Source organism: Poecilia reticulata, chromosome 11, assembly GCF_904066995.2.
Source record: "Poecilia reticulata chromosome 11, P_reticulata-male-v2, whole genome shotgun sequence".
NCBI lineage: Eukaryota > Metazoa > Chordata > Actinopteri > Cyprinodontiformes > Poeciliidae > Poecilia > Poecilia reticulata.
Window position 1 is genome coordinate 20,150,840 of NC_088840.1, and position 22,781 is coordinate 20,173,620.

The 22,781-nt window shown below is 43.9% G+C and overlaps 1 protein-coding gene and 1 long non-coding RNA gene across 2 annotated transcripts; both read left to right on the forward strand.

The window, feature by feature from the left end:
* Nucleotides 1-7: 7 nt before the first annotated feature.
* On the forward strand, nt 8-471 carry LOC145553748 (uncharacterized). The gene is made up of 2 exons (XR_014089783.1): nt 8-183; nt 257-471. It is a non-coding gene; the product is annotated as an uncharacterized LOC145553748 (long non-coding RNA).
* Nucleotides 472-21,016: 20,545 nt separating this feature from the next.
* On the forward strand, nt 21,017-22,461 carry LOC145553735 (potassium/sodium hyperpolarization-activated cyclic nucleotide-gated channel 2-like). Its single transcript, XM_081612622.1, has 2 exons — nt 21,017-21,425; nt 22,167-22,461. The coding sequence occupies exons 1-2, from the start codon at nt 21,341-21,343 to the stop codon at nt 22,373-22,375; spliced, it is 294 nt and encodes a 97-aa protein (XP_081468748.1). The 5' UTR covers nt 21,017-21,340; the 3' UTR covers nt 22,376-22,461.
* The last annotated feature ends 320 nt before the right edge of the window (nt 22,462-22,781 follow it).

The following is a 22,781-nucleotide window of genomic DNA, read 5'->3' on the forward strand; positions in this document are numbered from 1 at the left end:
TTTGTTGTCGTCCTGCGTCCCTGCGCCACCGCCAGCTACCACCAGAGGGGGGTTTCCCCAGCTCCCTTCCGACGCTCCACCCCACGGGTGTGCCACCACGCACCTGCCGATCATCAGATCATCACCAGGAGCTTAAGAGGAGCCACCTGACAACACTTCCTCGCCAGAGTGTTGATATCCGCGGTAACGGAAACTAGTAAGAAGGCCTTGCATTGTTAATTCTACGTGCTCTAACTATTCCATCTCCTCGCTCCAGGTTAAACCGAGTCCGAGAGCCGGATCGAATCCGAACCCGACCCATCCGCCAGCCGGACCCGGATTTCTCTGACGAGCACCCTCGGGCTGGCCCCTCTCTCCCTCAGCTCCCCGGACTGGCATAGCTCTGGTTCCTGCTCCCCAGCCCTGACGTTTCTGTTCCGCCTCCCGTCCACAGTTCTCCGGATCTGTTTGTTAATAAACCTTTGATCTCGAGCTTTCTCCTGGGTGTTTTGCTGCATGTGGGTTCAGTATACTTCTAAAACCATGACAGAACACTCTGGCCAAGCGAACCTAGCAGACGCACTCAGTGAGACCCTCGCAGAGCAGCATTCACTAATCCAGTCTCATGAGGCTGTGCTACGATCCCTGAGTAAACAACAAAACGTCGCGAATCAGCGCCTAGAGTACTTGGCATCTCTACTCCAGAAGCAGCAGCCCGAACAGACGCCCTCGGCGGGTGACAAGGCGCCTCCTCAGCCAACTCCTCAACCGAGTGTGAGCGCCGATTACCGGGCGCCCACTCCGGATAAATTTTCCGGGGAGACCGGAGGGGTTGGTGGATTTTTACTTCAGTGTTCGCTGGTTTTCCACCGCTCCCCGCCCTCCTTCCCAAGTGACGATGCCAAGATATCCTTCGTTTTAGGTCTCCTAACGGGCAAGGCGCTCAGGTGGGCGGAGGCAAGGTTTACGGACCCCACAAGGTTTGGCTGCTCCTTCTCAGAATTTGTGGATGAGCTCAAGCTGGTCTTTGGGAACACTACCGATCAAGCAAGTATTTCCCGTCGCTTATGGTCCCTTAAGCAGGGGCAAAAAACCGTGGCAGAGTTCTCGATCGAGTTCCGCACTCTAGCAGCGGCTTCAGACTGGAACGGCTGCGCCCTTAAGAGCGCATTTTTTCACGCACTTAGTGAGGGCATAAAAGACGAGCTGGCTCCTTTAGACGAGCCCAAGACATTAAATGAATTAATAACTCTCGCCACCCGCCTGGATAACCGAATCAGGGAGCGCCGAAGCCAGAGGCAGGAGAGGCAGCCTGTCAGATTCCCTGGCTCAGCTATTCAGCAGGTGTCCCAACCCGCGCGGCCCGGGGATCTGGCACCCGACCCAGAGCCGGAGCCCATGCAGATTGGCCGTACGCGCTTGACCCCGGAGGAACGGCAGCGGCGTAGAGAGTTAAATCAGTGTCTGTACTGTGGCAAGCCGGGCCATTATATTGCTTTGTGTCCGGTCCGCCCAAACACGAAGGTCCGTCAGTCAGAATGGGGAAACTGATGGGCCGAACTCGCTCACCAACCCCTTCCCGTTTTTTACTCCCTACGATCCTGCAACTCAATAACCAGTCTTTGTCCCTCTCAGCACTCATAGATTCAGGCAGCGAACAAAACCTCATCGATCAATCCCTAGTCGAACAGTTTAACATCGAAACAGTAAGGCTTCCCGTCTCATTCGATGTTGCCGCATTAAATGGGGGGCGTCTTCCCAAGATCACTCACCGGACCCAGCCGCTTCAGTTAGTGGTTTCCGGCAATCATTGTGAGACTATCTCCTTTTTTGTTTTTCCCACCACCCAGTCACCTCTGGTTTTAGGTCTCACCTGGCTACAGCAGCACAATCCCCACGTGGACTGGGTTAACAACCGTCTCGAGTCGTGGTCCGCTAACTGCCTCTCCTCATGTCTCCAATCCGCAGTCCAGCCAAGTTCTCCGTCGGCCAGCGATGAGGGGGCGGATCCCGCTTACATCTCCCTGGTTCCGGCGGAATACCACAACTTAAGACAAGTGTTTAGTAAGGACAAAGCTCTCTCTTTACCCCCCCATCGCCCTTACGATTGCGCCATCGACCTTCTGTCGGGTGCGCCTCTTCCTTCCAGCCGTCTCTTCAATATTTCTCTCCCCGAGCGCCAGGCTATGGAGAATTATATCAGGGAATCTCTAGCAGCCGGCATCATCAGGCGCTCCTCGTCTCCTGTGGGGGCGGGGTTTTTCTTTGTTAGTAAGAAAGACGGGTCCCTCCGACCCTGCATCGATTACAGAGGGCTCAACCGCATCACTGTTAAGAACAAATACCCACTCCCCCTCATTTCATCTGCCTTTGAACCAGTGCAGGAAGCGGCTATCTTCTCCAAGTTAGATCTCCGCAACGCATATCACCTCGTTCGTATTCGTCACGGAGATGAGTGGAAGACGGCTTTTAAGACTCCTATGGGACAATTTGAATATTTGGTTATGCCATTCGGCCTTTCTAATGCTGCAGCAGTTTTCCAGTCCCTGATCAATGATGTCCTGCGCGACTTCCTGAACGTTTTTGTTTTTGTTTACTTGGACGACATATTAATCTACTCCCGTAATCTCTCTGACCATCGCACGCATGTCCGTCTCGTTCTCCAGCGCCTCCTCGAGAACCGCCTTTTTGTCAAGGCTGAAAAGTGCGAGTTCCACAGGACCTCGATCAGCTTCCTGGGATACATCCTCGAGGCGGGGCGAGTTAGACCTGATCCCGAGAGAATTAAGGCAGTGATTGACTGGCCCACTCCCAACTCACGAAAGCAGCTCCAGAGGTTCCTGGGTTTCGCAAACTTCTACAGACGCTTTATAAGAAACTTCAGCCAGACGGCCGCCCCGCTAAACGGTCTCACTTCCCCTAAGGTTGCCTTCTCCTGGACTGAGGGTGCGGATCGGGCCTTTAACAACCTCAAGAGGAGGTTCGCTCAGGCTCCCGTTTTGACCCAGCCGGATCCCCACAGACAATTCATTTTGGAGGTGGATGCCTCAGACACGGGGGCAGGAGCAGTTCTCTCTCAACACGCAGCCCCCGACGAAAAGCTGCGCCCCTGCGCCTTTTTTTCCCGTAGGCTAACCCCTGCGGAGAGGAATTATGACGTGGGGGATAGGGAGCTCTTGGCGATAAAGCTGGCCCTCGAGGAGTGGCGCCACTGGCTGGAGGGTTCCGAGCACCCGGTCTTAGTTTGGACCGACCATAAGAATCTTGCCTACCTGCAGACTGCAAGACGTCTCAATACTCGCCAGTCCCGCTGGTCGTTGTTCTTCTCCCGGTTCAACCTTTCTATCACTTATCGCCCAGGATCCAAAAACGTCAAGCCCGATGCGCTGTCCCGCCAGCATTCTCCGGAGGATTCCGAGAAGGGACCCACCACCATCCTCCCACCTAGTTGCACCGTGGGTGCGCTCAGCTGGGGAATTAGGGATCTGGTGAGGCGAGCTCAACAGAACGAGCCCGGCCCAGGGAACGGACCTCCGGACAAGATGTACGTTCCTTCTAAGGTACGGTCACGTTTAATTAAGTGGTTCCACACCTCTAGGTTCGCCGCCCATCCTGGAGTCAGCAGGACGATAGCGCTCGTCTCGCACCGCTTCTGGTGGCCCGCCATGCACAGGGACATAAGGGAATATGTTCTAGCCTGTCAAGCATGTGCCCGCAACAAGCCGTCTCATCGCCCGCCGGCCGGCCTTCTCCAGCCACTGACCATCCCAAGGCGCCCCTGGTCGCACATTGCAATCGACTTTGTAACGGGGCTTCCCCAATCCCAAGGTATGACCACTATACTCACTATTATCGACCGCTTTTCGAAGGCTTGCCACCTTGTTCCTCTCAGAAGGCTCCCGTCAGCATTTCAGACGGCGCAGCTGCTCGTTAAACACGTTTTTCGCCTACATGGAATACCTACGGAGATCCTGTCTGACCGGGGACCGCAGTTCACGTCACAGGTATGGAGGCAGTTTTGTCGCGCCCTTGACGCCAAGGTGTCACTCACTTCAGGTCACCACCCCCAGTCCAATGGCCAGGTGGAACGCCTCAATCAGGAACTCGAAGCAGCCCTCCGATGTGTCTCTTCCTCCAACGCTTCCGACTGGTGTAGATTCCTGCCTTGGGTAGAATATGCCCACAACTCGCAGGTCTCCACGGCAACAGGACGATCCCCCTTTGAGGTTTCGTTGGGTTACCAGCCTCCCCTCTTTCCGGAGGATGAGAAGGCCATCGCTGTTACCTCGGTGCTTCAGCACATCAGGCGCAGTAAACGCATCTGGTCCTCCACTGTCGCGGCTCTCCAGCGGACCGCCACCCTCACCTGCCGCTCGGCCAATCGGAGACGGACGCCCGCGCCCCAGTACCTACCTGGGCAAGAGGTATGGCTCTCATCACGTGACATTCCTTTAAGATCTGTCTCTAGAAAACTGGCTCCCCGCTTCATCGGCCCATACGTCATCGAGTCAATCATCAGCCCCACGGCCGTGCGCCTCCGTCTCCCTCCCAACCTCCGAGTTCACCCCACGTTCCACGTCTCCCAGGTCAAGCCTGTCACCACTAGCGCCCTATGCCCTCCTGCCAGACCCCCTCCACCCGCCCGGGACCACCAAGGAGGTCCGGTCTACACAGTTAGCAGAATCATGGACGCCCGTCGCCGGGGACGGGGGTGGCAGTACCTTGTGGACTGGGAGGGTTATGGTCCCGAGTACCGTCAATGGGTTCCCCGTTCATTTATTTGCGATCCTTCCCTGATCGCCGATTACCACTCATCCCTGCCCTCGACTTCATCTGGACCGCCGGGAGGCGGTCGTTAGGGAGGGGGTGATGTTGTCGTCCTGCGTCCCTGCGCCACCGCCAGCTACCACCAGAGGGGGGTTTCCCCAGCTCCCTTCCGACGCTCCACCCCACGGGTGTGCCACCACGCACCTGCCGATCATCAGATCATCACCAGGAGCTTAAGAGGAGCCACCTGACAACACTTCCTCGCCAGAGTGTTGATATCCGCGGTAACGGAAACTAGTAAGAAGGCCTTGCATTGTTAATTCTACGTGCTCTAACTATTCCATCTCCTCGCTCCAGGTTAAACCGAGTCCGAGAGCCGGATCGAATCCGAACCCGACCCATCCGCCAGCCGGACCCGGATTTCTCTGACGAGCACCCTCGGGCTGGCCCCTCTCTCCCTCAGCTCCCCGGACTGGCATAGCTCTGGTTCCTGCTCCCCAGCCCTGACGTTTCTGTTCCGCCTCCCGTCCACAGTTCTCCGGATCTGTTTGTTAATAAACCTTTGATCTCGAGCTTTCTCCTGGGTGTTTTGCTGCATGTGGGTTCAGTATACTTCTAAAACCATGACAGAACACTCTGGCCAAGCGAACCTAGCAGACGCACTCAGTGAGACCCTCGCAGAGCAGCATTCACTAATCCAGTCTCATGAGGCTGTGCTACGATCCCTGAGTAAACAACAAAACGTCACGAATCAGCGCCTAGAGTACTTGGCATCTCTACTCCAGAAGCAGCAGCCCGAACAGACGCCCTCGGCGGGTGACAAGGCGCCTCCTCAGCCAACTCCTCAACCGAGTGTGAGCGCCGATTACCGGGCGCCCACTCCGGATAAATTTTCCGGGGAGACCGGAGGGGTTGGTGGATTTTTACTTCAGTGTTCGCTGGTTTTCCACCGCTCCCCGCCCTCCTTCCCAAGTGACGATGCCAAGATATCCTTCGTTTTAGGTCTCCTAACGGGCAAGGCGCTCAGGTGGGCGGAGGCAAGGTTTACGGACCCCACAAGGTTTGGCTGCTCCTTCTCAGAATTTGTGGATGAGCTCAAGCTGGTCTTTGGGAACACTACCGATCAAGCAAGTATTTCCCGTCGCTTATGGTCCCTTAAGCAGGGGCAAAAAACCGTGGCAGAGTTCTCGATCGAGTTCCGCACTCTAGCAGCGGCTTCAGACTGGAACGGCTGCGCCCTTAAGAGCGCATTTTTTCACGCACTTAGTGAGGGCATAAAAGACGAGCTGGCTCCTTTAGACGAGCCCAAGACATTAAATGAATTAATAACTCTCGCCACCCGCCTGGATAACCGAATCAGGGAGCGCCGAAGCCAGAGGCAGGAGAGGCAGCCTGTCAGATTCCCTGGCTCAGCTATTCAGCAGGTGTCCCAACCCGCGCGGCCCGGGGATCTGGCACCCGACCCAGAGCCGGAGCCCATGCAGATTGGCCGTACGCGCTTGACCCCGGAGGAACGGCAGCGGCGTAGAGAGTTAAATCAGTGTCTGTACTGTGGCAAGCCGGGCCATTATATTGCTTTGTGTCCGGTCCGCCCAAACACGAAGGTCCGTCAGTCAGAATGGGGAAACTGATGGGCCGAACTCGCTCACCAACCCCTTCCCGTTTTTTACTCCCTACGATCCTGCAACTCAATAACCAGTCTTTGTCCCTCTCAGCACTCATAGATTCAGGCAGCGAAAAACCTCATCGATCAATCCCTAGTCGAACATTTTAACATCGAAACAGTAAGGCTTCCCGTCTCAATCGATGTTGCCGCATTAAATGTGGGGCGTCTTCCCAAGATCACTCACCGGACCCAGCCGCTTCAGTTAGTGGTTTCCGGCAATCATTGTGAGACTATCTCCTTTTTTGTTTTTCCCACCACCCAGTCACCTCTGGTTTTAGGTCTCACCTGGCTACAGCAGCACAATCCCCACGTGGACTGGGTTAACAACCGTCTCGAGTCGTGGTCCGCTAACTGCCTCTCCTCATGTCTCCAATCCGCAGTCCAGCCAAGTTCTCCGTCGGCCAGCGATGAGGGGGCGGATCCCGCTTACATCTCCCTGGTTCCGGCGGAATACCACAACTTAAGACAAGTGTTTAGTAAGGACAAAGCTCTCTCTTTACCCCCCCATCGCCCTTACGATTGCGCCATCGACCTTCTGTCGGGTGCGCCTCTTCCTTCCAGCCGTCTCTTCAATATTTCTCTCCCCGAGCGCCAGGCTATGGAGAATTATATCAGGGAATCCCTAGCAGCCGGCATCATCAGGCGCTCCTCGTCTCCTGTGGGGGCGGGGTTTTTCTTTGTTAGTAAGAAAGACGGGTCCCTCCGACCCTGCATCGATTACAGAGGGCTCAACCGCATCACTGTTAAGAACAAATACCCACTCCCCCTCATTTCATCTGCCTTTGAACCAGTGCAGGAAGCGGCTATCTTCTCCAAGTTAGATCTCCGCAACGCATATCACCTCGTTCGTATTCGTCACGGAGATGAGTGGAAGACGGCTTTTAAGACTCCTATGGGACAATTTGAATATTTGGTTATGCCATTCGGCCTTTCTAATGCTGCAGCAGTTTTCCAGTCCCTGATCAATGATGTCCCTGCGCGACTTCCTGAACGTTTTTGTTTTGTTTACTTGGACGACATATTAATCTACTCCCGTAATCTCTCTGACCATCGCACGCATGTCCGTCTCGTTCTCCAGCGCCTCCTCGAGACCGCCTTTTTGTCCAGGCTGAAAAGTGCGAGTTCCACAGGACCTCGATCAGCTTCCTGGGATACATCCTCGAGGCGAGGCCAGCTGGACCTAATCCCGAGACAATTAGGCAGTGATTGACTGGCCCACTCCCAACTCACGAAAGCAGCTCCAGAGGTTCCTGGGTTTCGCAAACTTCTACAGACGCTTTATAAGAAACTTCAGCCAGACGGCCGCCCCGCTAAACGGTCTCACTTCCCCTAAGGTTGCCTTCTCCTGGACTGAGGGTGCGGATCGGGCCTTTAACAACCTCAAAGGAGGTTCGCTCAGGCTCCCGTTTTGACCCAGCCGGATCCCCACAGACAATTCATTTTGGAGGTGGATGCCTCAGACACGGGGGCAGGAGCAGTTCTCTCTCAACACGCAGCCCCCGACGAAAAGCTGCGCCCCTGCGCCTTTTTTTCCCGTAGGCTAACCCCTGCGGAGAGGAATTATGACGTGGGGGATAGGGAGCTCTTGGCGATAAAGCTGGCCCTCGAGGAGTGGCGCCACTGGCTGGAGGGTTCCGAGCACCCGGTCTTAGTTTGGACCGACCATAAGAATCTTGCCTACCTGCAGACTGCAAGACGTCTCAATACTCGCCAGTCCCGCTGGTCGTTGTTCTTCTCCCGGTTCAACCTTTCTATCACTTATCGCCCAGGATCCAAAAACGTCAAGCCCGATGCGCTGTCCCGCCAGCATTCTCCGGAGGATTCCGAGAAGGGACCCACCACCATCCTCCCACCTAGTTGCACCGTGGGTGCGCTCAGCTGGGGAATTAGGGATCTGGTGAGGCGAGCTCAACAGAACGAGCCCGGCCCAGGGAACGGACCTCCGGACAAGATGTACGTTCCTTCTAAGGTACGGTCACGTTTAATTAAGTGGTTCCACACCTCTAGGTTCGCCGCCCATCCTGGAGTCAGCAGGACGATAGCGCTCGTCTCGCACCGCTTCTGGTGGCCCGCCATGCACAGGGACATAAGGGAATATGTTCTAGCCTGTCAAGCATGTGCCCGCAACAAGCCGTCTCATCGCCCGCCGGCCGGCCTTCTCCAGCCACTGACCATCCCAAGGCGCCCCTGGTCGCACATTGCAATCGACTTTGTAACGGGGCTTCCCCAATCCCAAGGTATGACCACTATACTCACTATTATCGACCGCTTTTCGAAGGCTTGCCACCTTGTTCCTCTCAGAAGGCTCCCGTCAGCATTTCAGACGGCGCAGCTGCTCGTTAAACACGTTTTTCGCCTACATGGAATACCTACGGAGATCCTGTCTGACCGGGGACCGCAGTTCACGTCACAGGTATGGAGGCAGTTTTGTCGCGCCCTTGACGCCAAGGTGTCACTCACTTCAGGTCACCACCCCCAGTCCAATGGCCAGGTGGAACGCCTCAATCAGGAACTCGAAGCAGCCCTCCGATGTGTCTCTTCCTCCAACGCTTCCGACTGGTGTAGATTCCTGCCTTGGGTAGAATATGCCCACAACTCGCAGGTCTCCACGGCAACAGGACGATCCCCCTTTGAGGTTTCGTTGGGTTACCAGCCTCCCCTCTTTCCGGAGGATGAGAAGGCCATCGCTGTTACCTCGGTGCTTCAGCACATCAGGCGCAGTAAACGCATCTGGTCCTCCACTGTCGCGGCTCTCCAGCGGACCGCCACCCTCACCTGCCGCTCGGCCAATCGGAGACGGACGCCCGCGCCCCAGTACCTACCTGGGCAAGAGGTATGGCTCTCATCACGTGACATTCCTTTAAGATCTGTCTCTAGAAAACTGGCTCCCCGCTTCATCGGCCCATACGTCATCGAGTCAATCATCAGCCCCACGGCCGTGCGCCTCCGTCTCCCTCCCAACCTCCGAGTTCACCCCACGTTCCACGTCTCCCAGGTCAAGCCTGTCACCACTAGCGCCCTATGCCCTCCTGCCAGACCCCCTCCACCCGCCCGGGACCACCAAGGAGGTCCGGTCTACACAGTTAGCAGAATCATGGACGCCCGTCGCCGGGGACGGGGGTGGCAGTACCTTGTGGACTGGGAGGGTTATGGTCCCGAGTACCGTCAATGGGTTCCCCGTTCATTTATTTGCGATCCTTCCCTGATCGCCGATTACCACTCATCCCTGCCCTCGACTTCATCTGGACCGCCGGGAGGCGGTCGTTAGGGAGGGGGTGATGTTGTCGTCCTGCGTCCCTGCGCCACCGCCAGCTACCACCAGAGGGGGGTTTCCCCAGCTCCCTTCCGACGCTCCACCCCACGGGTGTGCCACCACGCACCTGCCGATCATCAGATCATCACCAGGAGCTTAAGAGGAGCCACCTGACAACACTTCCTCGCCAGAGTGTTGATATCCGCGGTAACGGAAACTAGTAAGAAGGCCTTGCATTGTTAATTCTACGTGCTCTAACTATTCCATCTCCTCGCTCCAGGTTAAACCGAGTCCGAGAGCCGGATCGAATCCGAACCCGACCCATCCGCCAGCCGGACCCGGATTTCTCTGACGAGCACCCTCGGGCTGGCCCCTCTCTCCCTCAGCTCCCCGGACTGGCATAGCTCTGGTTCCTGCTCCCCAGCCCTGACGTTTCTGTTCCGCCTCCCGTCCACAGTTCTCCGGATCTGTTTGTTAATAAACCTTTGATCTCGAGCTTTCTCCTGGGTGTTTTGCTGCATGTGGGTTCAGTATACTTCTAAAACCATGACAATGTTCTACATTTTCTTTCTCTCCACATCCTTCACACTTATCATTACTTTTCTTCCCTATTAAATATAATGTGTCATTTAAATTGGTATGGCCTGTTTTTAATCTGGTCATAATTATTTCTTCCCTTCTGTTTCTCTCATTAATATTTCTAATTAATACTGACTTTTGTACTTTATATAATCTTCTCCCTTTCTTATCTTCATTCCACCTTTTTTTTTTGTTGCCATTTTTCCACCAGATAGGTGATCTGATAGTCTTTTAGAGATGCGAGTTTCAAACTGGTGTATTTATTCCTATTCCCACACATACTTTATGATTTTTAGAACCATCTGAATACATTTTAAGGTAGTTAGAATATGATTTTCTTAAATATACATCAGTCTTTACCCCTATTTCATTTAAATTCCAGTCGTTTTTCATTTTAAGAAGTCTCATGTCTACATTAACCTCAGGAAGTAGCCATGGAGGAATAACACTAATTGGATTAAACTGAGCTATTTTCTTATCCTCTACTTCATACATTTTGATCAATTTACTTATCATCCATCCAAATCCATTACTCTGGAACTTTGCATATTCCTAACAGTTTTGTAATATAATTAATGTTACATTCTCTTCTTCATTACTTTAAATTTTTATACAATATACTAAAGCTAATTTTATTCTTATCATTTCCAGCGAAGTTTCTCCAGTCTCTATTAGAAGAGCATTAATCCATCCATATGGCCCCATCATCTGCATACAATGCAGAGTTTATACATTTATCAGTATCAGAAAAAATTTCATTAATCATTATATTAAATAAGATTGGACTAATTGCACTACCTTGAGGTATCCCATTTTCCACATTAAACTCTTTTGAATAATCATTCCCAATCTTAACTCTTATTTTTCTATCCAGCAAAAATTTGCTATCCAATTATACATCGTTCCACTAATTCCCATCTGATTTTTTTAAGTAGTCCTTCTCTCCACAGTGAATCATATGCGTTTTCTTTATCAAAGAATGCTATAATCATTACCTCCTTCATTTTTAAAGCTTTCTCTACGTCATTACTTACTCTGGTTAGAGCATCCATTGTTGTTCTCCCTGTTCTAAAACCACACTGGTATCCATTCATTAGTTTCTTAAGCTCAAGAACATATCCTAATCTACTGACTATTATTTTCTCCATCCATTTACTTAAATGAGAAGTTAAAGCTATTGGTCTATAATTATTTGGACTGCTAGGATTTTCCCTGGTTTATTAAACAGAAGTATTATTGCCCTTTTCCAGCTATTTGGTATTAAACCTTCATTCCATATTTTATTAAATAATTGTAATATTAATTTCAATGTTACTTCTGGAACCTGTCAAAACATAGCATAACATAATTGATCCTCTCCTGGAGCTGAGTATCCTGTCCCTTTCAGTACTGTTTTCATTTCTTTTATGGTTATATTCATAATGTTGACATGCATTTTTGACATTTTTCCAAAATATTTTTATAATTTCCAAGTTTTTGTATTTTCTGCTGTCTATGAGTGTCTGTAAGATGTTCACCACTGTGAACTGCAGCAAATGTCTCCCCTAATAAATCTGCCTTATCTTTATCTAAAACTAATATTTCCTGTCCTCAGACCAATGCTGGCATTTTAACATCATTCCTTTTCCCCCGTCATTTTCCTAAACATTGACCAAACGTTCTGCAATTTTATTTCTGAACCTATTGAGGAACAATATTCTCTCCATGTTTTCTTTTTAGCTTCTTTAATAATTTTGCAAGCCATTGCTCTTTTCTTTTTATATTCAATAAGGTTTTCGGTTGTTAAATTTTTCTGTAATATTTTAAATGCTTTGTTACGTTCTGCTGTACTGTATTCATCATTCCACCAAGGAACTGCTTTTTTCTTACCTTTAACTTTGATTTTTGGGATACTAGAATTAGCAACATTTAAAATGTGTTCTGTTATCTGACATTCTTCAATGTTACCTTTTAATGTAACCATATGGCTGTTTTTTTTCACAATTGATTAAAAATTTTAGCCAATTAGTTTTATTGAAGCACCATCTTGTTAATATTAAATTCTGCTGCCTATTTACACTGTCATTAATTATTGTACTCACTAGAAAATGATCACTCCCTAATGTAGACTTCATGTTAATATATCATCCATTCCATATATATAATTATTATATATTATATTATATCACTAATGATAAAATTGTCAATAAATTGAATTAAAAATCATTTTTATTTTCCAATTCCATTAAAAGTTGTCCCTAGTTTTTGTCAACACCGTCACAAATGAAAAAATAAAAAATAAAATCAGGCATTATTGGGGGGCACCAGAACTTCTGAGGACCCCATGACCACTTCCCTTCTCTTCCTTTGCTGAGAGGGCTAGTTAGCTCCGGTTAGCTTATGTTATTCTTTAGTTTTTTCTTCTTTTTATTCCTAAATTGTTTGTCACAACCATGATGTGTCAACACCATAACTGACAATTTACAAAACTTTGATGAAATTTTGTGAAATAAAAGCTTAATTTTGGTCAAATGTAAAGATTTCATGGACCTGATGAGCTACAATATGGCCTCCTTCAGAATAACATCATATAAATTGAGGTAGTTTGGCATTTCGTCAACTCAGTCAGATGTCAACTGCATCAGATTTTTTGTGACTCTTTCAGTGAAATTGTTGTCAAATCTCTCTTAAACGTGCAATTAATTCATTTTAATGTATTTTACATAAATTGCATTACTTTACATGTACCAAGTTTTTCATTTTACTCACTAGTTTGTCATCACCTTCAGTTCTGTGTCAACTCCGTCATGCAGTGTCAACTCCGTCAGATGGATTTTTTGTTTTTTGTTTTAATATTTATTTTGTTTCTTGAGAAGCATTTGTCGTTAAAATGAGTAAAAATATCACTAATTGGGTAATTAAAAATTATTTTATATTTATTTTTGTCAGATGGTGATGACAGCGTTGTAGGTCAAGTCGATTAAAAGTGTAATTTTTTTTTTTAAATTGCAACTTGGAGCCTGTACCTTAGCATCTTTACATTTCCAAAACATTTGTCATATTTGCATACATAAGGTTGAGAAATAACAAAAAAATATTGGAAAATTAAAACCCATTTTGTCCCTACTCTCAAGAATCACTGAAATGCATCATGAAGCTTTCTGATTCAAATGATCCCTAAGATCTGTATGTTGAGTCACATGGAGGTTAATACCGATGGCCGATAAGCTCCAGTGATGTAATAACTCAACTGTGACCGCAGCTGCAGGTGGTGGTGAACTTTTACATCACCCTATTTTACTCATTTGTTATTGTCAGGATTTATAGTTACACTGGGTTTCAAAGAATAATGTCTTTTTAAAAGATCAGACGCACAAATAAATAAATAAATGAATAAAACTCTCAGTATGTTATCACTTTACCAGATTGAATCAGTTAATTTCTGCTGATATTTGATTCTCGTCAAGCACTTTTCACCAGGAAGAGGCAAAGGCAGGCGGAGAAAAGGTAAAACTAAGATTGTTTGGGTTTCTTTTCATCAACTGCCTCTTATTTACATGCTTAAGATCCTGCTAATAAGGTTTGTTTCTAAAGTGTTTTGGTTTAAACAGGTCTTTAATAGGGTGGTGGTAATATTTTAAATTGTATAAAATTAAAATTTGAGGGACAAATTGCTTTGCATGTTTGTAGAACTGTAATTAGACTTTCTCTGACTGGATTTCTGCCAAAATGTTTATATTTTGCTGGCACTGATTATGCAGAGTAAATATGAATATTTCTGACCCTGAGAGATAATAATGAGTTTTCCAAAGCAGCTTTCATAGAACAACAAAGAATATTAGCTCATATTTGTACACATTGCATTGCTTTTTTTAATTTAAAGAAGCATTTGTTTACATTTGCAAAACACTGTGTTTATATTTATGTCCGTCTGAAACAGTTGCATGTTGTGCAGAGTGTAAGCACTGAAAGGAAATATTGCTGTACATCAGACGGCTGATGATGCAGATGGTTTTCTGAACAGCAGCTAATAATTCAGTGCTACATCAGAGATCTGATGTTGGTGCAATCTTACAGATATTTGTTTCCCCGTAATTTTGGTCATTTTATATTAAAATGTCTTCTGGGGACTTTTTCCATGGAGTGACTTCGGATATGTATTAAACACAGGCTGTCCAATAAGTTATTAATTTAAGAATATAAATATTTAGTCAGGGCTTGATCTCCAAATAGTACAACAGGCACAGAAAATTAGTACGACAAAGTTTGTGTACAGACAAAAAGTCTCATTTTAACATAAACTGTGTGTCTGTCATTTTGGTAAAAACATATTTATTCTTCATTTAGTGAAGTAACTCAAAGAGTGTAGTAAGTAGCCAGAAATATTTAAGAGTAGCAGTATTCATAATATTACTCAAGTAAAAGGTTCTCCATCTTTTTTTAAACTAAATGTAACTTGAGTAAATGTAATATACAACTGAGTCACAGCCTAAAAACGTAACATCTTTTTATAGTCATAATAGAAGACAGCTGCAGCAGAAAAGAGAAAAATACAACTATGACAAAAGACACCAAATTATTGATGACAATAATAATCCACCATGCTTTCTTACATTTTCCATAAACATGTTTATTTATTCACAAAACCTTTATTTGGGTAGAGTTAAACTGGTTAATATAATCTGAAACAAATAACAGCATCAGTTACAATCTCATCTTGTTTTGAAGAGAAACCTTATCAGATAATTTTTTGTATGTAGATGTATCTGAGAATGCACAATTAGTGCATAACAGCACATTGTATTTTTTATTCTAAGTGTGTTAAGATCAACAACATCCACCCACCCACTCTTTCTCTATACAGGATAGAATAATACTAATCAAGTCCAGTCTTGTGAGAATGTTCTGGAAGGGAGTCCATGTCCGGTCAAACTCTGTTAGTGCATGAAATAGTCAGTGGGCTCCAAAGCCACTTCAGCTATCAGCATCAGTTCTGGCTCTCCTCAGGGCTGTGTGCTGAGCCCTCTGCTCTTCACATTGTACATAAACAGGATGTTAATAACATACAGTTGATCAGTATTGTTTTTGATACAGAATATGCCAGGAAAACAAAACAAAGCATCTCTGAAGGAAAATGTGTCGTGGTTGCACATCTCCAAGAATCCAAATGTGAAGATACAAATGATCACACTTTCAACTTTTCAAGTTTTAGACATGAAACCCCTCCAGTCTTTCATTCTAGTGTTAAACCAAAACCATTCAATAGTGAACCTCAACATAGGACATGTATGGAAAATACTGCTATGGCTTTTCACCTGTGTGACGCCTCATGTGGTGAGTTACACCAACTTTGTGACAAAAACTTTTTCCACAGCTCCCACAAGAATAAGGCTTTTCACCAGTGTGAATCTTCATATGCTGAGTTAAAGTTGGTTTTTGATTAAAACTTTTTCCACAGATCCTACATGAAAACGGTTTTTCACCAGAGTGAATCATCATGTGTCTAGTTAACCTATCATTTCTTCTAAGACTTTTTCCACAGCTCCCACATGAAAACGGCTTTTCACCAGTGTGAATCATCATGTGCCGAGTTAACTTCTGTTTTTGACTAAAACTTTTTCCGGTTTCCACAAGAAAATGTTTTTTCACCAGTGTGAATCATCATGTGCTGAGTTAAAGCCTTTTTTAGACTAAAACCTTTTCCACAACTCCCACATGAAAACGGCTTTTCACCAGTGTGAATCATCATGTGGTAAGTTAAACCCTGTTTTTGACAAAAACTTTTTCCACAGCTCCCACATGAAAACGGTTTTTCACCAGTGTGAATCATCATGTGTCGAGTTAAATCCCGTTTTTGACTGAAACTTTTTCCACAGCTCCCACATGAAAACGGTTTTTCACCAGTGTGAATCATCATGTGCTGAGTTAAAGCCTGTTTTAGACTAAAACATTTTCCACAACTCCCACATGAAAACGGCTTTTCACCAGTGTGAATCATCATGTGTCGAGTTAACTTCTGTTTTTGACTAAACCTTTTTCCACAGCTCCCACATAAAAACGGTTTTTCACCAGTGTGAATCATCATGTGCTGAGTTAAATGCTTTTTTTGACTAAAACTTTTTCCACAGCTCCCACATGAAAACGGCTTTTCACCAGTGTGAATCATCATGTGCTGAGTTAAAGCCTGTTTTTGACAAAAACTTTTTCCACAGCTCCCACATGAAAACGGCTTTTCACCAGTGTGAATCATCATGTGGTAAGTTAAATCCTGTTTTCGACTAAAACTTTTTCCACAGCTCCCACATGAAAACGGTTTTTCACCAGTGTGAATCATCATGTGTCGAGTTAACTTCTGTTTTAGACTAAAACTTTTTCCACACTTCACACATGAAAACAGGTTTTGAACTGTATGAGTTCTCATGTGAGCATCAAAAACAGATTTTAAAGAGATACGCTTTTTACAGATGGCACATGAGAAAAGTTTTCTTCTTTCCTGATTTTGCTTCTCAGCTCCAGGAGCTTCCTTTAAGAGGACTTGGTTCCTGTTTGGTTCTGATTCAGTTTGGTGTGTTTGCTCATCAACAGGAACCAACATGCAGGTATCAGTCTCCTGTTTTAATTCAATCTGTTCTTCTCCCTGACTGCAGTAAACTTCTTTCTCTTCCTGGTCTTGTTTTCCCTGCAGAGGTTCCAACTCCTCCTGGTCCAGAGTCGATCTTCTCTCTTGGTTAAACTGCAGGGAAACTGGAGAAGAAAACAGAGAAAAAGAGTTATTGTTAACTTTATTGAAGTAAGCAGGAGAAATCTTTCATTCTTTAAAACAGAAATAAAAAAAAAACACTTTAAATTTCAAAAGCGTAGACAGAGAGACAGATCAGTCGTCACATCCAGCTGACATTTGGAGAATTCTCAAATGAACGGATTTTAAAATCATATTTTATTGCAAAATTAATTGTAGAAGGGATTATTGTTGATATTTGACAGTAAACTGCATTATGTCAAGATGTTTTTTGTATTACTCTGAATTCTTCTATTCGGTGTTTGTTAGCTTCTGTTAGCTTCTTGGCGCAGCTGCGTTCTCCAGTCACTGGTAGCTAAAATCACGATACCCTCACTGTGTATCCCTCTGAAAAATGAACCCATTTAAATAAAGAAATAAAGGAATCCCTCCAGGGGTGATACCACGATAGAGAGCGTTCATTTTATAGCGTTAACACCGGACCTGTAAGTGGTCCGGTATGAAACGGGGGTGATAGAACAACACAGCACTTTTAAATTTCAATAATCAGAATGCAGAAATTGTTTCCGTTGTTTTAAAAGGTTTATGTCAGTCTGTCTTTTCCTCATCGATACGCTTCCCGACCGCCCTGCACCTTAGGGGCTTAAAAAAAAAAAGACGCGCACATTGCACAAAACTCTGAAACAGGAGAAGCAGGACATAAACGGAGCGACGAACTAGATGTGAAATATGGCATAAAAACAGAGAATCCGATGCTGAACAGTGAAAAATCAACACATGATGTGAAACACATGACGATTAGGAGGCGCAGCAGGTGATGAGTGAATATTATTCGTCTTATATTATTCGTCTTATAATGGATCTAGCAAGAGGAAAGAAACTAAAGTGGACATAGCAATAAACCAAGAGAGGATAAAACTAATCAAATGAAACTAAATGGAAATGAATGAAGAACAAAATGCAAGAATAAACTAAGAAACTAAAGTAAATACAGAGGAATAAACTGGTATGGCAAGACCTTTCGAGCAATAATTAATACAGAGGACTGTATGGCAAAAATAAACAGACACTACTTCCAGATAAAAGGTAAAATAATATTATTGAAATATTATGGGTTTGTTGAGACCACATATAATACTGAGAATAAATATATCTTACAGACCATAACAGTAAAGAACTGATCACTTATTTATGTTTTTAATTAGATTTGATATATTTATTTCTTCAATATTATTTTTCATGTCAGTGTTAATGTCATGAGGCTGATGACTCCATGACACTTTGAATTTGACTCATTAGGATTTGATTAAGAACAAGATTTGTTCTTTGTAATTTCTGTCCAGTAAAACTATTAATCTATAATCAATAGACATGTCTACATAAAGATATAATCCATGTTTCTGTCTCATATTTGTATGGCATTAAAAGGACCTGGAACTGTTGTTTTTCCACTGAAAGCTCTGGTTTGCACAATAAATGCCATGTGGGTGAAGTTTTATGGATGATACTCTGATGTCCCATTCTCCTGAAGGCAGCACAGAGCTGCACCACCAGAAACGGACAGAAACACTGAAGAGAAGAAGAGTTATGATTAATGTAGTTACAGTTCTATCCATGTTTTTATGTTGCAGAGCTCAGTCGTTTTGCAAATAGTTCAAAGTTTAAACTGGCATGTTGTTCATCTTTTATCTGGTCATTTTGTGCAACATTTAACAACTAGAAAAAGGCACAAATTAAGAATATTTTTTCCACTCTGATTGACTGCTGTTAGGCCTACAAATTTTAAGTTGAATGTTCATTTATTGCATTTTTCGTAGACACCCGTGAAAATAATTTCTATTCCCATGGCTTTTTTGTTCTCTGGGAAATTATTTTTGATGATAAATACAGAAACAAGCATAAAAATCAAAACATGTACAATAGTGATAGTAATATTAATGATAAAATAATGGTCAGTGCAAAGTAGCCTACAAATTCTTTGGTGGGGGGCGATGAGGGACCTGGATAAAGGCTAGGGGGGCGCTGGCCCAAAAAAGGTTGAGAAACACTGCTCTACATAAATAAGCCATTGGCACAGCGTAATATTCATGTCTGCTTTCTAACATGTTAACAAAATATTTATACGGGAAAAGAACATTTACTAAAATGATCCTCATACAGAAAAGTGCAGATATTAACCTTCGTCCAAACGCTGGTGTTTCCTACCTATTCGGTGTAAGATTATCTGGGGGGTCCGGGAGAAATCCAGCAGTCTGCGCTGATCATCCATCTCTTCCTCTGACTTGACGATTATTTCTTTAAACTCTGAATGTTGCTTCAGCAGCAGTTAACAGGAGCTTTTTGATAAACTCGTTAAAACTGGACAGAAGATAGTTTTCAGAGAAACACTCAAACATTCAACACAACAGACGACGTGCAGTCCTCTTTGTCTTCTTCTTTCCAGGTTTATGATTGTCGGTTTTCATGTTATTGCTTTACCGCCACCTTGTGGATCCTTAGATCATTACATGTAAAGAGTTCTCATACAGTGGCAATTCATTTTGGAAAACGTTAAATCTTTTCATAGTAATAATAGAAGACAGTTGCAGCAGAAAAGAGAAAAATACAACTAAAACAAAAAAAACCCCACTAAATTATTGACGACAATCATAATTTCTAAAATAAAGATCAATGTATGTATAATAAATGTAATGTATATTAAATGTAATTATTTTTTAGTCATTCATAAAACTTTTCATTAAGGTGTGTTGAGCCAGAATGAAATCTAAAAGTTGCAAAACAACGACCCTTGAAGACTGGAGTTTGACTCTTTAAATGAGTTAATAGTCATACATTTTATCAACAGTCTTCAATATGCACAGCAGAAAATTAAAAATCAGTGATTCTTGAGAATAGGGATCAAACAGGTCCTATGGATAAAGCACAAAATTTGAATAAAATATACAAAAAATATTTTTTTTTTTTCAAATATCTGACTAAGCTAACCTGGGTCATGTGAGCACAACAATGTATATTTTCCTGGTGTTTGATGAATATTTTTTTTTAATTTTAAACACTAGTCGGTGGATGATGCCTGGAAAGTCCCTTGTTCCGGAGAAGAACTCAATACATTATAATAGCTTAAAACAATTTAAAAAATACTAAAATTATATATTATGACAATTAAGCAGTAAATAGGTAGTCATATAAATAATTATAAAAGTATCAATAAATTGAATTAAAAATCATTTTTATATATTTTCCAACTCCATTGAAATTTATCCCTAGTTTTTGTCAACACCGTCAGAAATTAAAAGAATGTAAAAAATAAAATAAAATCAGGCATTATTGGGGGGCACCAGAACTTCTGAGGACCCCATGGCCACTTCCTTTCTCTTCCTTTGCTAAGAGGGCTAGTTAGCTCTGGTTAGTTTATGTTATTCTATAGTTTTTTCTTATTATTATTCCTAAATTGTTTGTCACAACCATGATGTGTCAACACCATAACTGACAATTTACAAAACTTTGATGAAATTTTGTGAAATAAAAGCTTAATTTTGGTAAAATGTAAAGATTTCATGGACCTGATGAGCTACAATATGGCCTCCTTCAGAATAACATCATATAAATTGAGGTAGTTTGGCATTTCGTCCATTCTGTCAGATGTCAACTCCATCAGATTTTTTGTGACTCTTTCAGTGAAATTGTTGTCAAATCTCACTTAAACGTGCAATTAATTCATTTTAATGTATTTTACATAAATTGCATTACTTTACATGTACCAAGTTTTTCATCTTACTCACTAGTTTGTCATCACCTTCAGTTCTGTGTCAACTCCGTCATGCAATGTCAACTCCATCAGATGGACTTTTTGTTGTTTTTGGTTTTAAATCATATTTATTTTGTTTCTTGAGAAGCATTTGTCGTTAAAATGAGTAAAAATATCACTAATAGGGTCATTAAAAATTATTTTATATTTATTTTTGTCAGATGGTGATGGCAACGTTCTAGGTCAGGTCGATTAAGAGTGTAATTTTAAAAAAAAAATGTTGCAAATGGGAGCCTATACCTTAGCATCTTTACATTTACAAAACATTATTTGTCATATTTGCATACTTATGGTTGAGAAATAAAAAACAAAAAAATATTGGAAAATTAAAACCCATTTTGTCCCTATTCTCAAGAATCACCGAAATGTGTTTTCCACTTAGTTTACTTCTGTCCATTTTGTCTCTGTCATGCAGGAGATTGTCAGCTATAACTGCCGTGGACTTGTCGCCAACATGCCGCTCTTTGCCAACACCGACCCTCACTTTGTCACCGTGATCCTGACCAAGCTGCGCTTTATGTTTTCCAGCCGGGAGACTATGTAATACGAGAGGGAACGCTGGGTCGGAGAATGTATTTCATCCAGCATGGCACCGTCACGATTATCCCGCGTGACAGTAAGGAGTTAGTGCTCAGTGATGGAGCCTACTTTGGAGGTAAATACAGCAGAGTATTAAAACTCTATTCGGCTACTTATCATCTCTACGAGAGTCTTCATTATTCAGATTATTGCTGCCCTTCTTCTATAAAATCTCCCACAGAACTCTTGGCTGTAACTGCACTACATTTCCACCTAATATTTACTATTTCTTCTGAATTTCTAATGGTAAATGTAATTTTTCATCATTGGCTTAATGTCATTTTGAAGAAAAAACTAAAAATTATGAAATATTTCACTCTGTAAAAGCAATGAAGATAATGTGCAAGTTGCTTGATTATGATTATACTGTAAATACATTTTGCAGGGTAGTTTTTCTTTTTTTTGCACTGTGAAAAAACCCAAAATCTTGCCATGAATTTTTCTTTAGGAAACAAGAAAATTTTAATTGAAATAAAACAAAACTAATTTATAAATAGCAATTCTGTAAGATATAGGAGCTTGTTTTAAGTCAATTATTTCTTAATATAAGTAACATGTACCAGTTCCACTGGCATATTATTTCACTTATTACAAGACATTTATCCAACACTATAAGTAAAATAATCAGCCTGTGAAACTAGTACATTTTAAGTCAATATTAAGCAATTCTGGACTTAAAACTAGCTCCAATATCTTGTTGAAAAGTTACTTTAAGTGCACTAAAATATTTGGACTAGAAACTAGACCAAAAATATTTAGAAAGATTTGCGTTTTTCTTCTAACTTTATGACTAAACCGATTGTTTTTCTTGGCTCAGAGATCTGCCTACTAACTCAGGGCCGACGGACGGCCAGCGTGAGGGCCGACACCTACTGTCGCCTTTATTCGCTCAGCGTGGACGACTTCAACAAAGTCCTGGAGGAGCATCCTCTGATGAGGCGGGTGTTGGAGAGCGTGGCTGTGGAGCGACTGGATCGAGTTTCACGCAGATCCAGTTATCAACCTCCAACGACTGAGTCTGAGTGAAGGAAGAAGAGAAAGAGACTCCAGCCAGACATACATAGACCTTTTTAACAGATCTCAAGAAAATAAAAAATACAGATGTTGTTAAATGCTGCATCACTTGATTGAAACTATTGAACATTCATTAATTACAAATTGTCACTTGAATATTAAAGGTCAACATAATGTTTACTTGGATTTTATTGATGTTCACAAACTGAATAAACCTTTGTCAGCGCTTTTTACAGTTTTTTCTTCTGTATAACTGAGAGTTATAGATCCACATGTTGTTTTTTAACAAGTTATAGACTGTAAGCCATATAAATCAGGTGTTCAAGCAGAAACACATTCAAAAAAAGCCACTGGACCTCAAGGACTGGATTTCTGTTTGACCAGCACTGACATGGGAGCAGCAGATGGTGGTGCATCA

Excerpts from the sequence above, each read along its gene's own strand:
- LOC145553735 (XM_081612622.1), top strand. The coding sequence starts at position 21,341 with ATGTATTTCATCCAGCATGGCACCGTCACGATTATCCCGCGTGACAGT. Across the intron at positions 21,426-22,166 it reads TGATGGAGCCTACTTTGGAG|AGATCTGCCTACTAACTCAG; the intron begins GTAAATACAGCA and ends TTCTTGGCTCAG.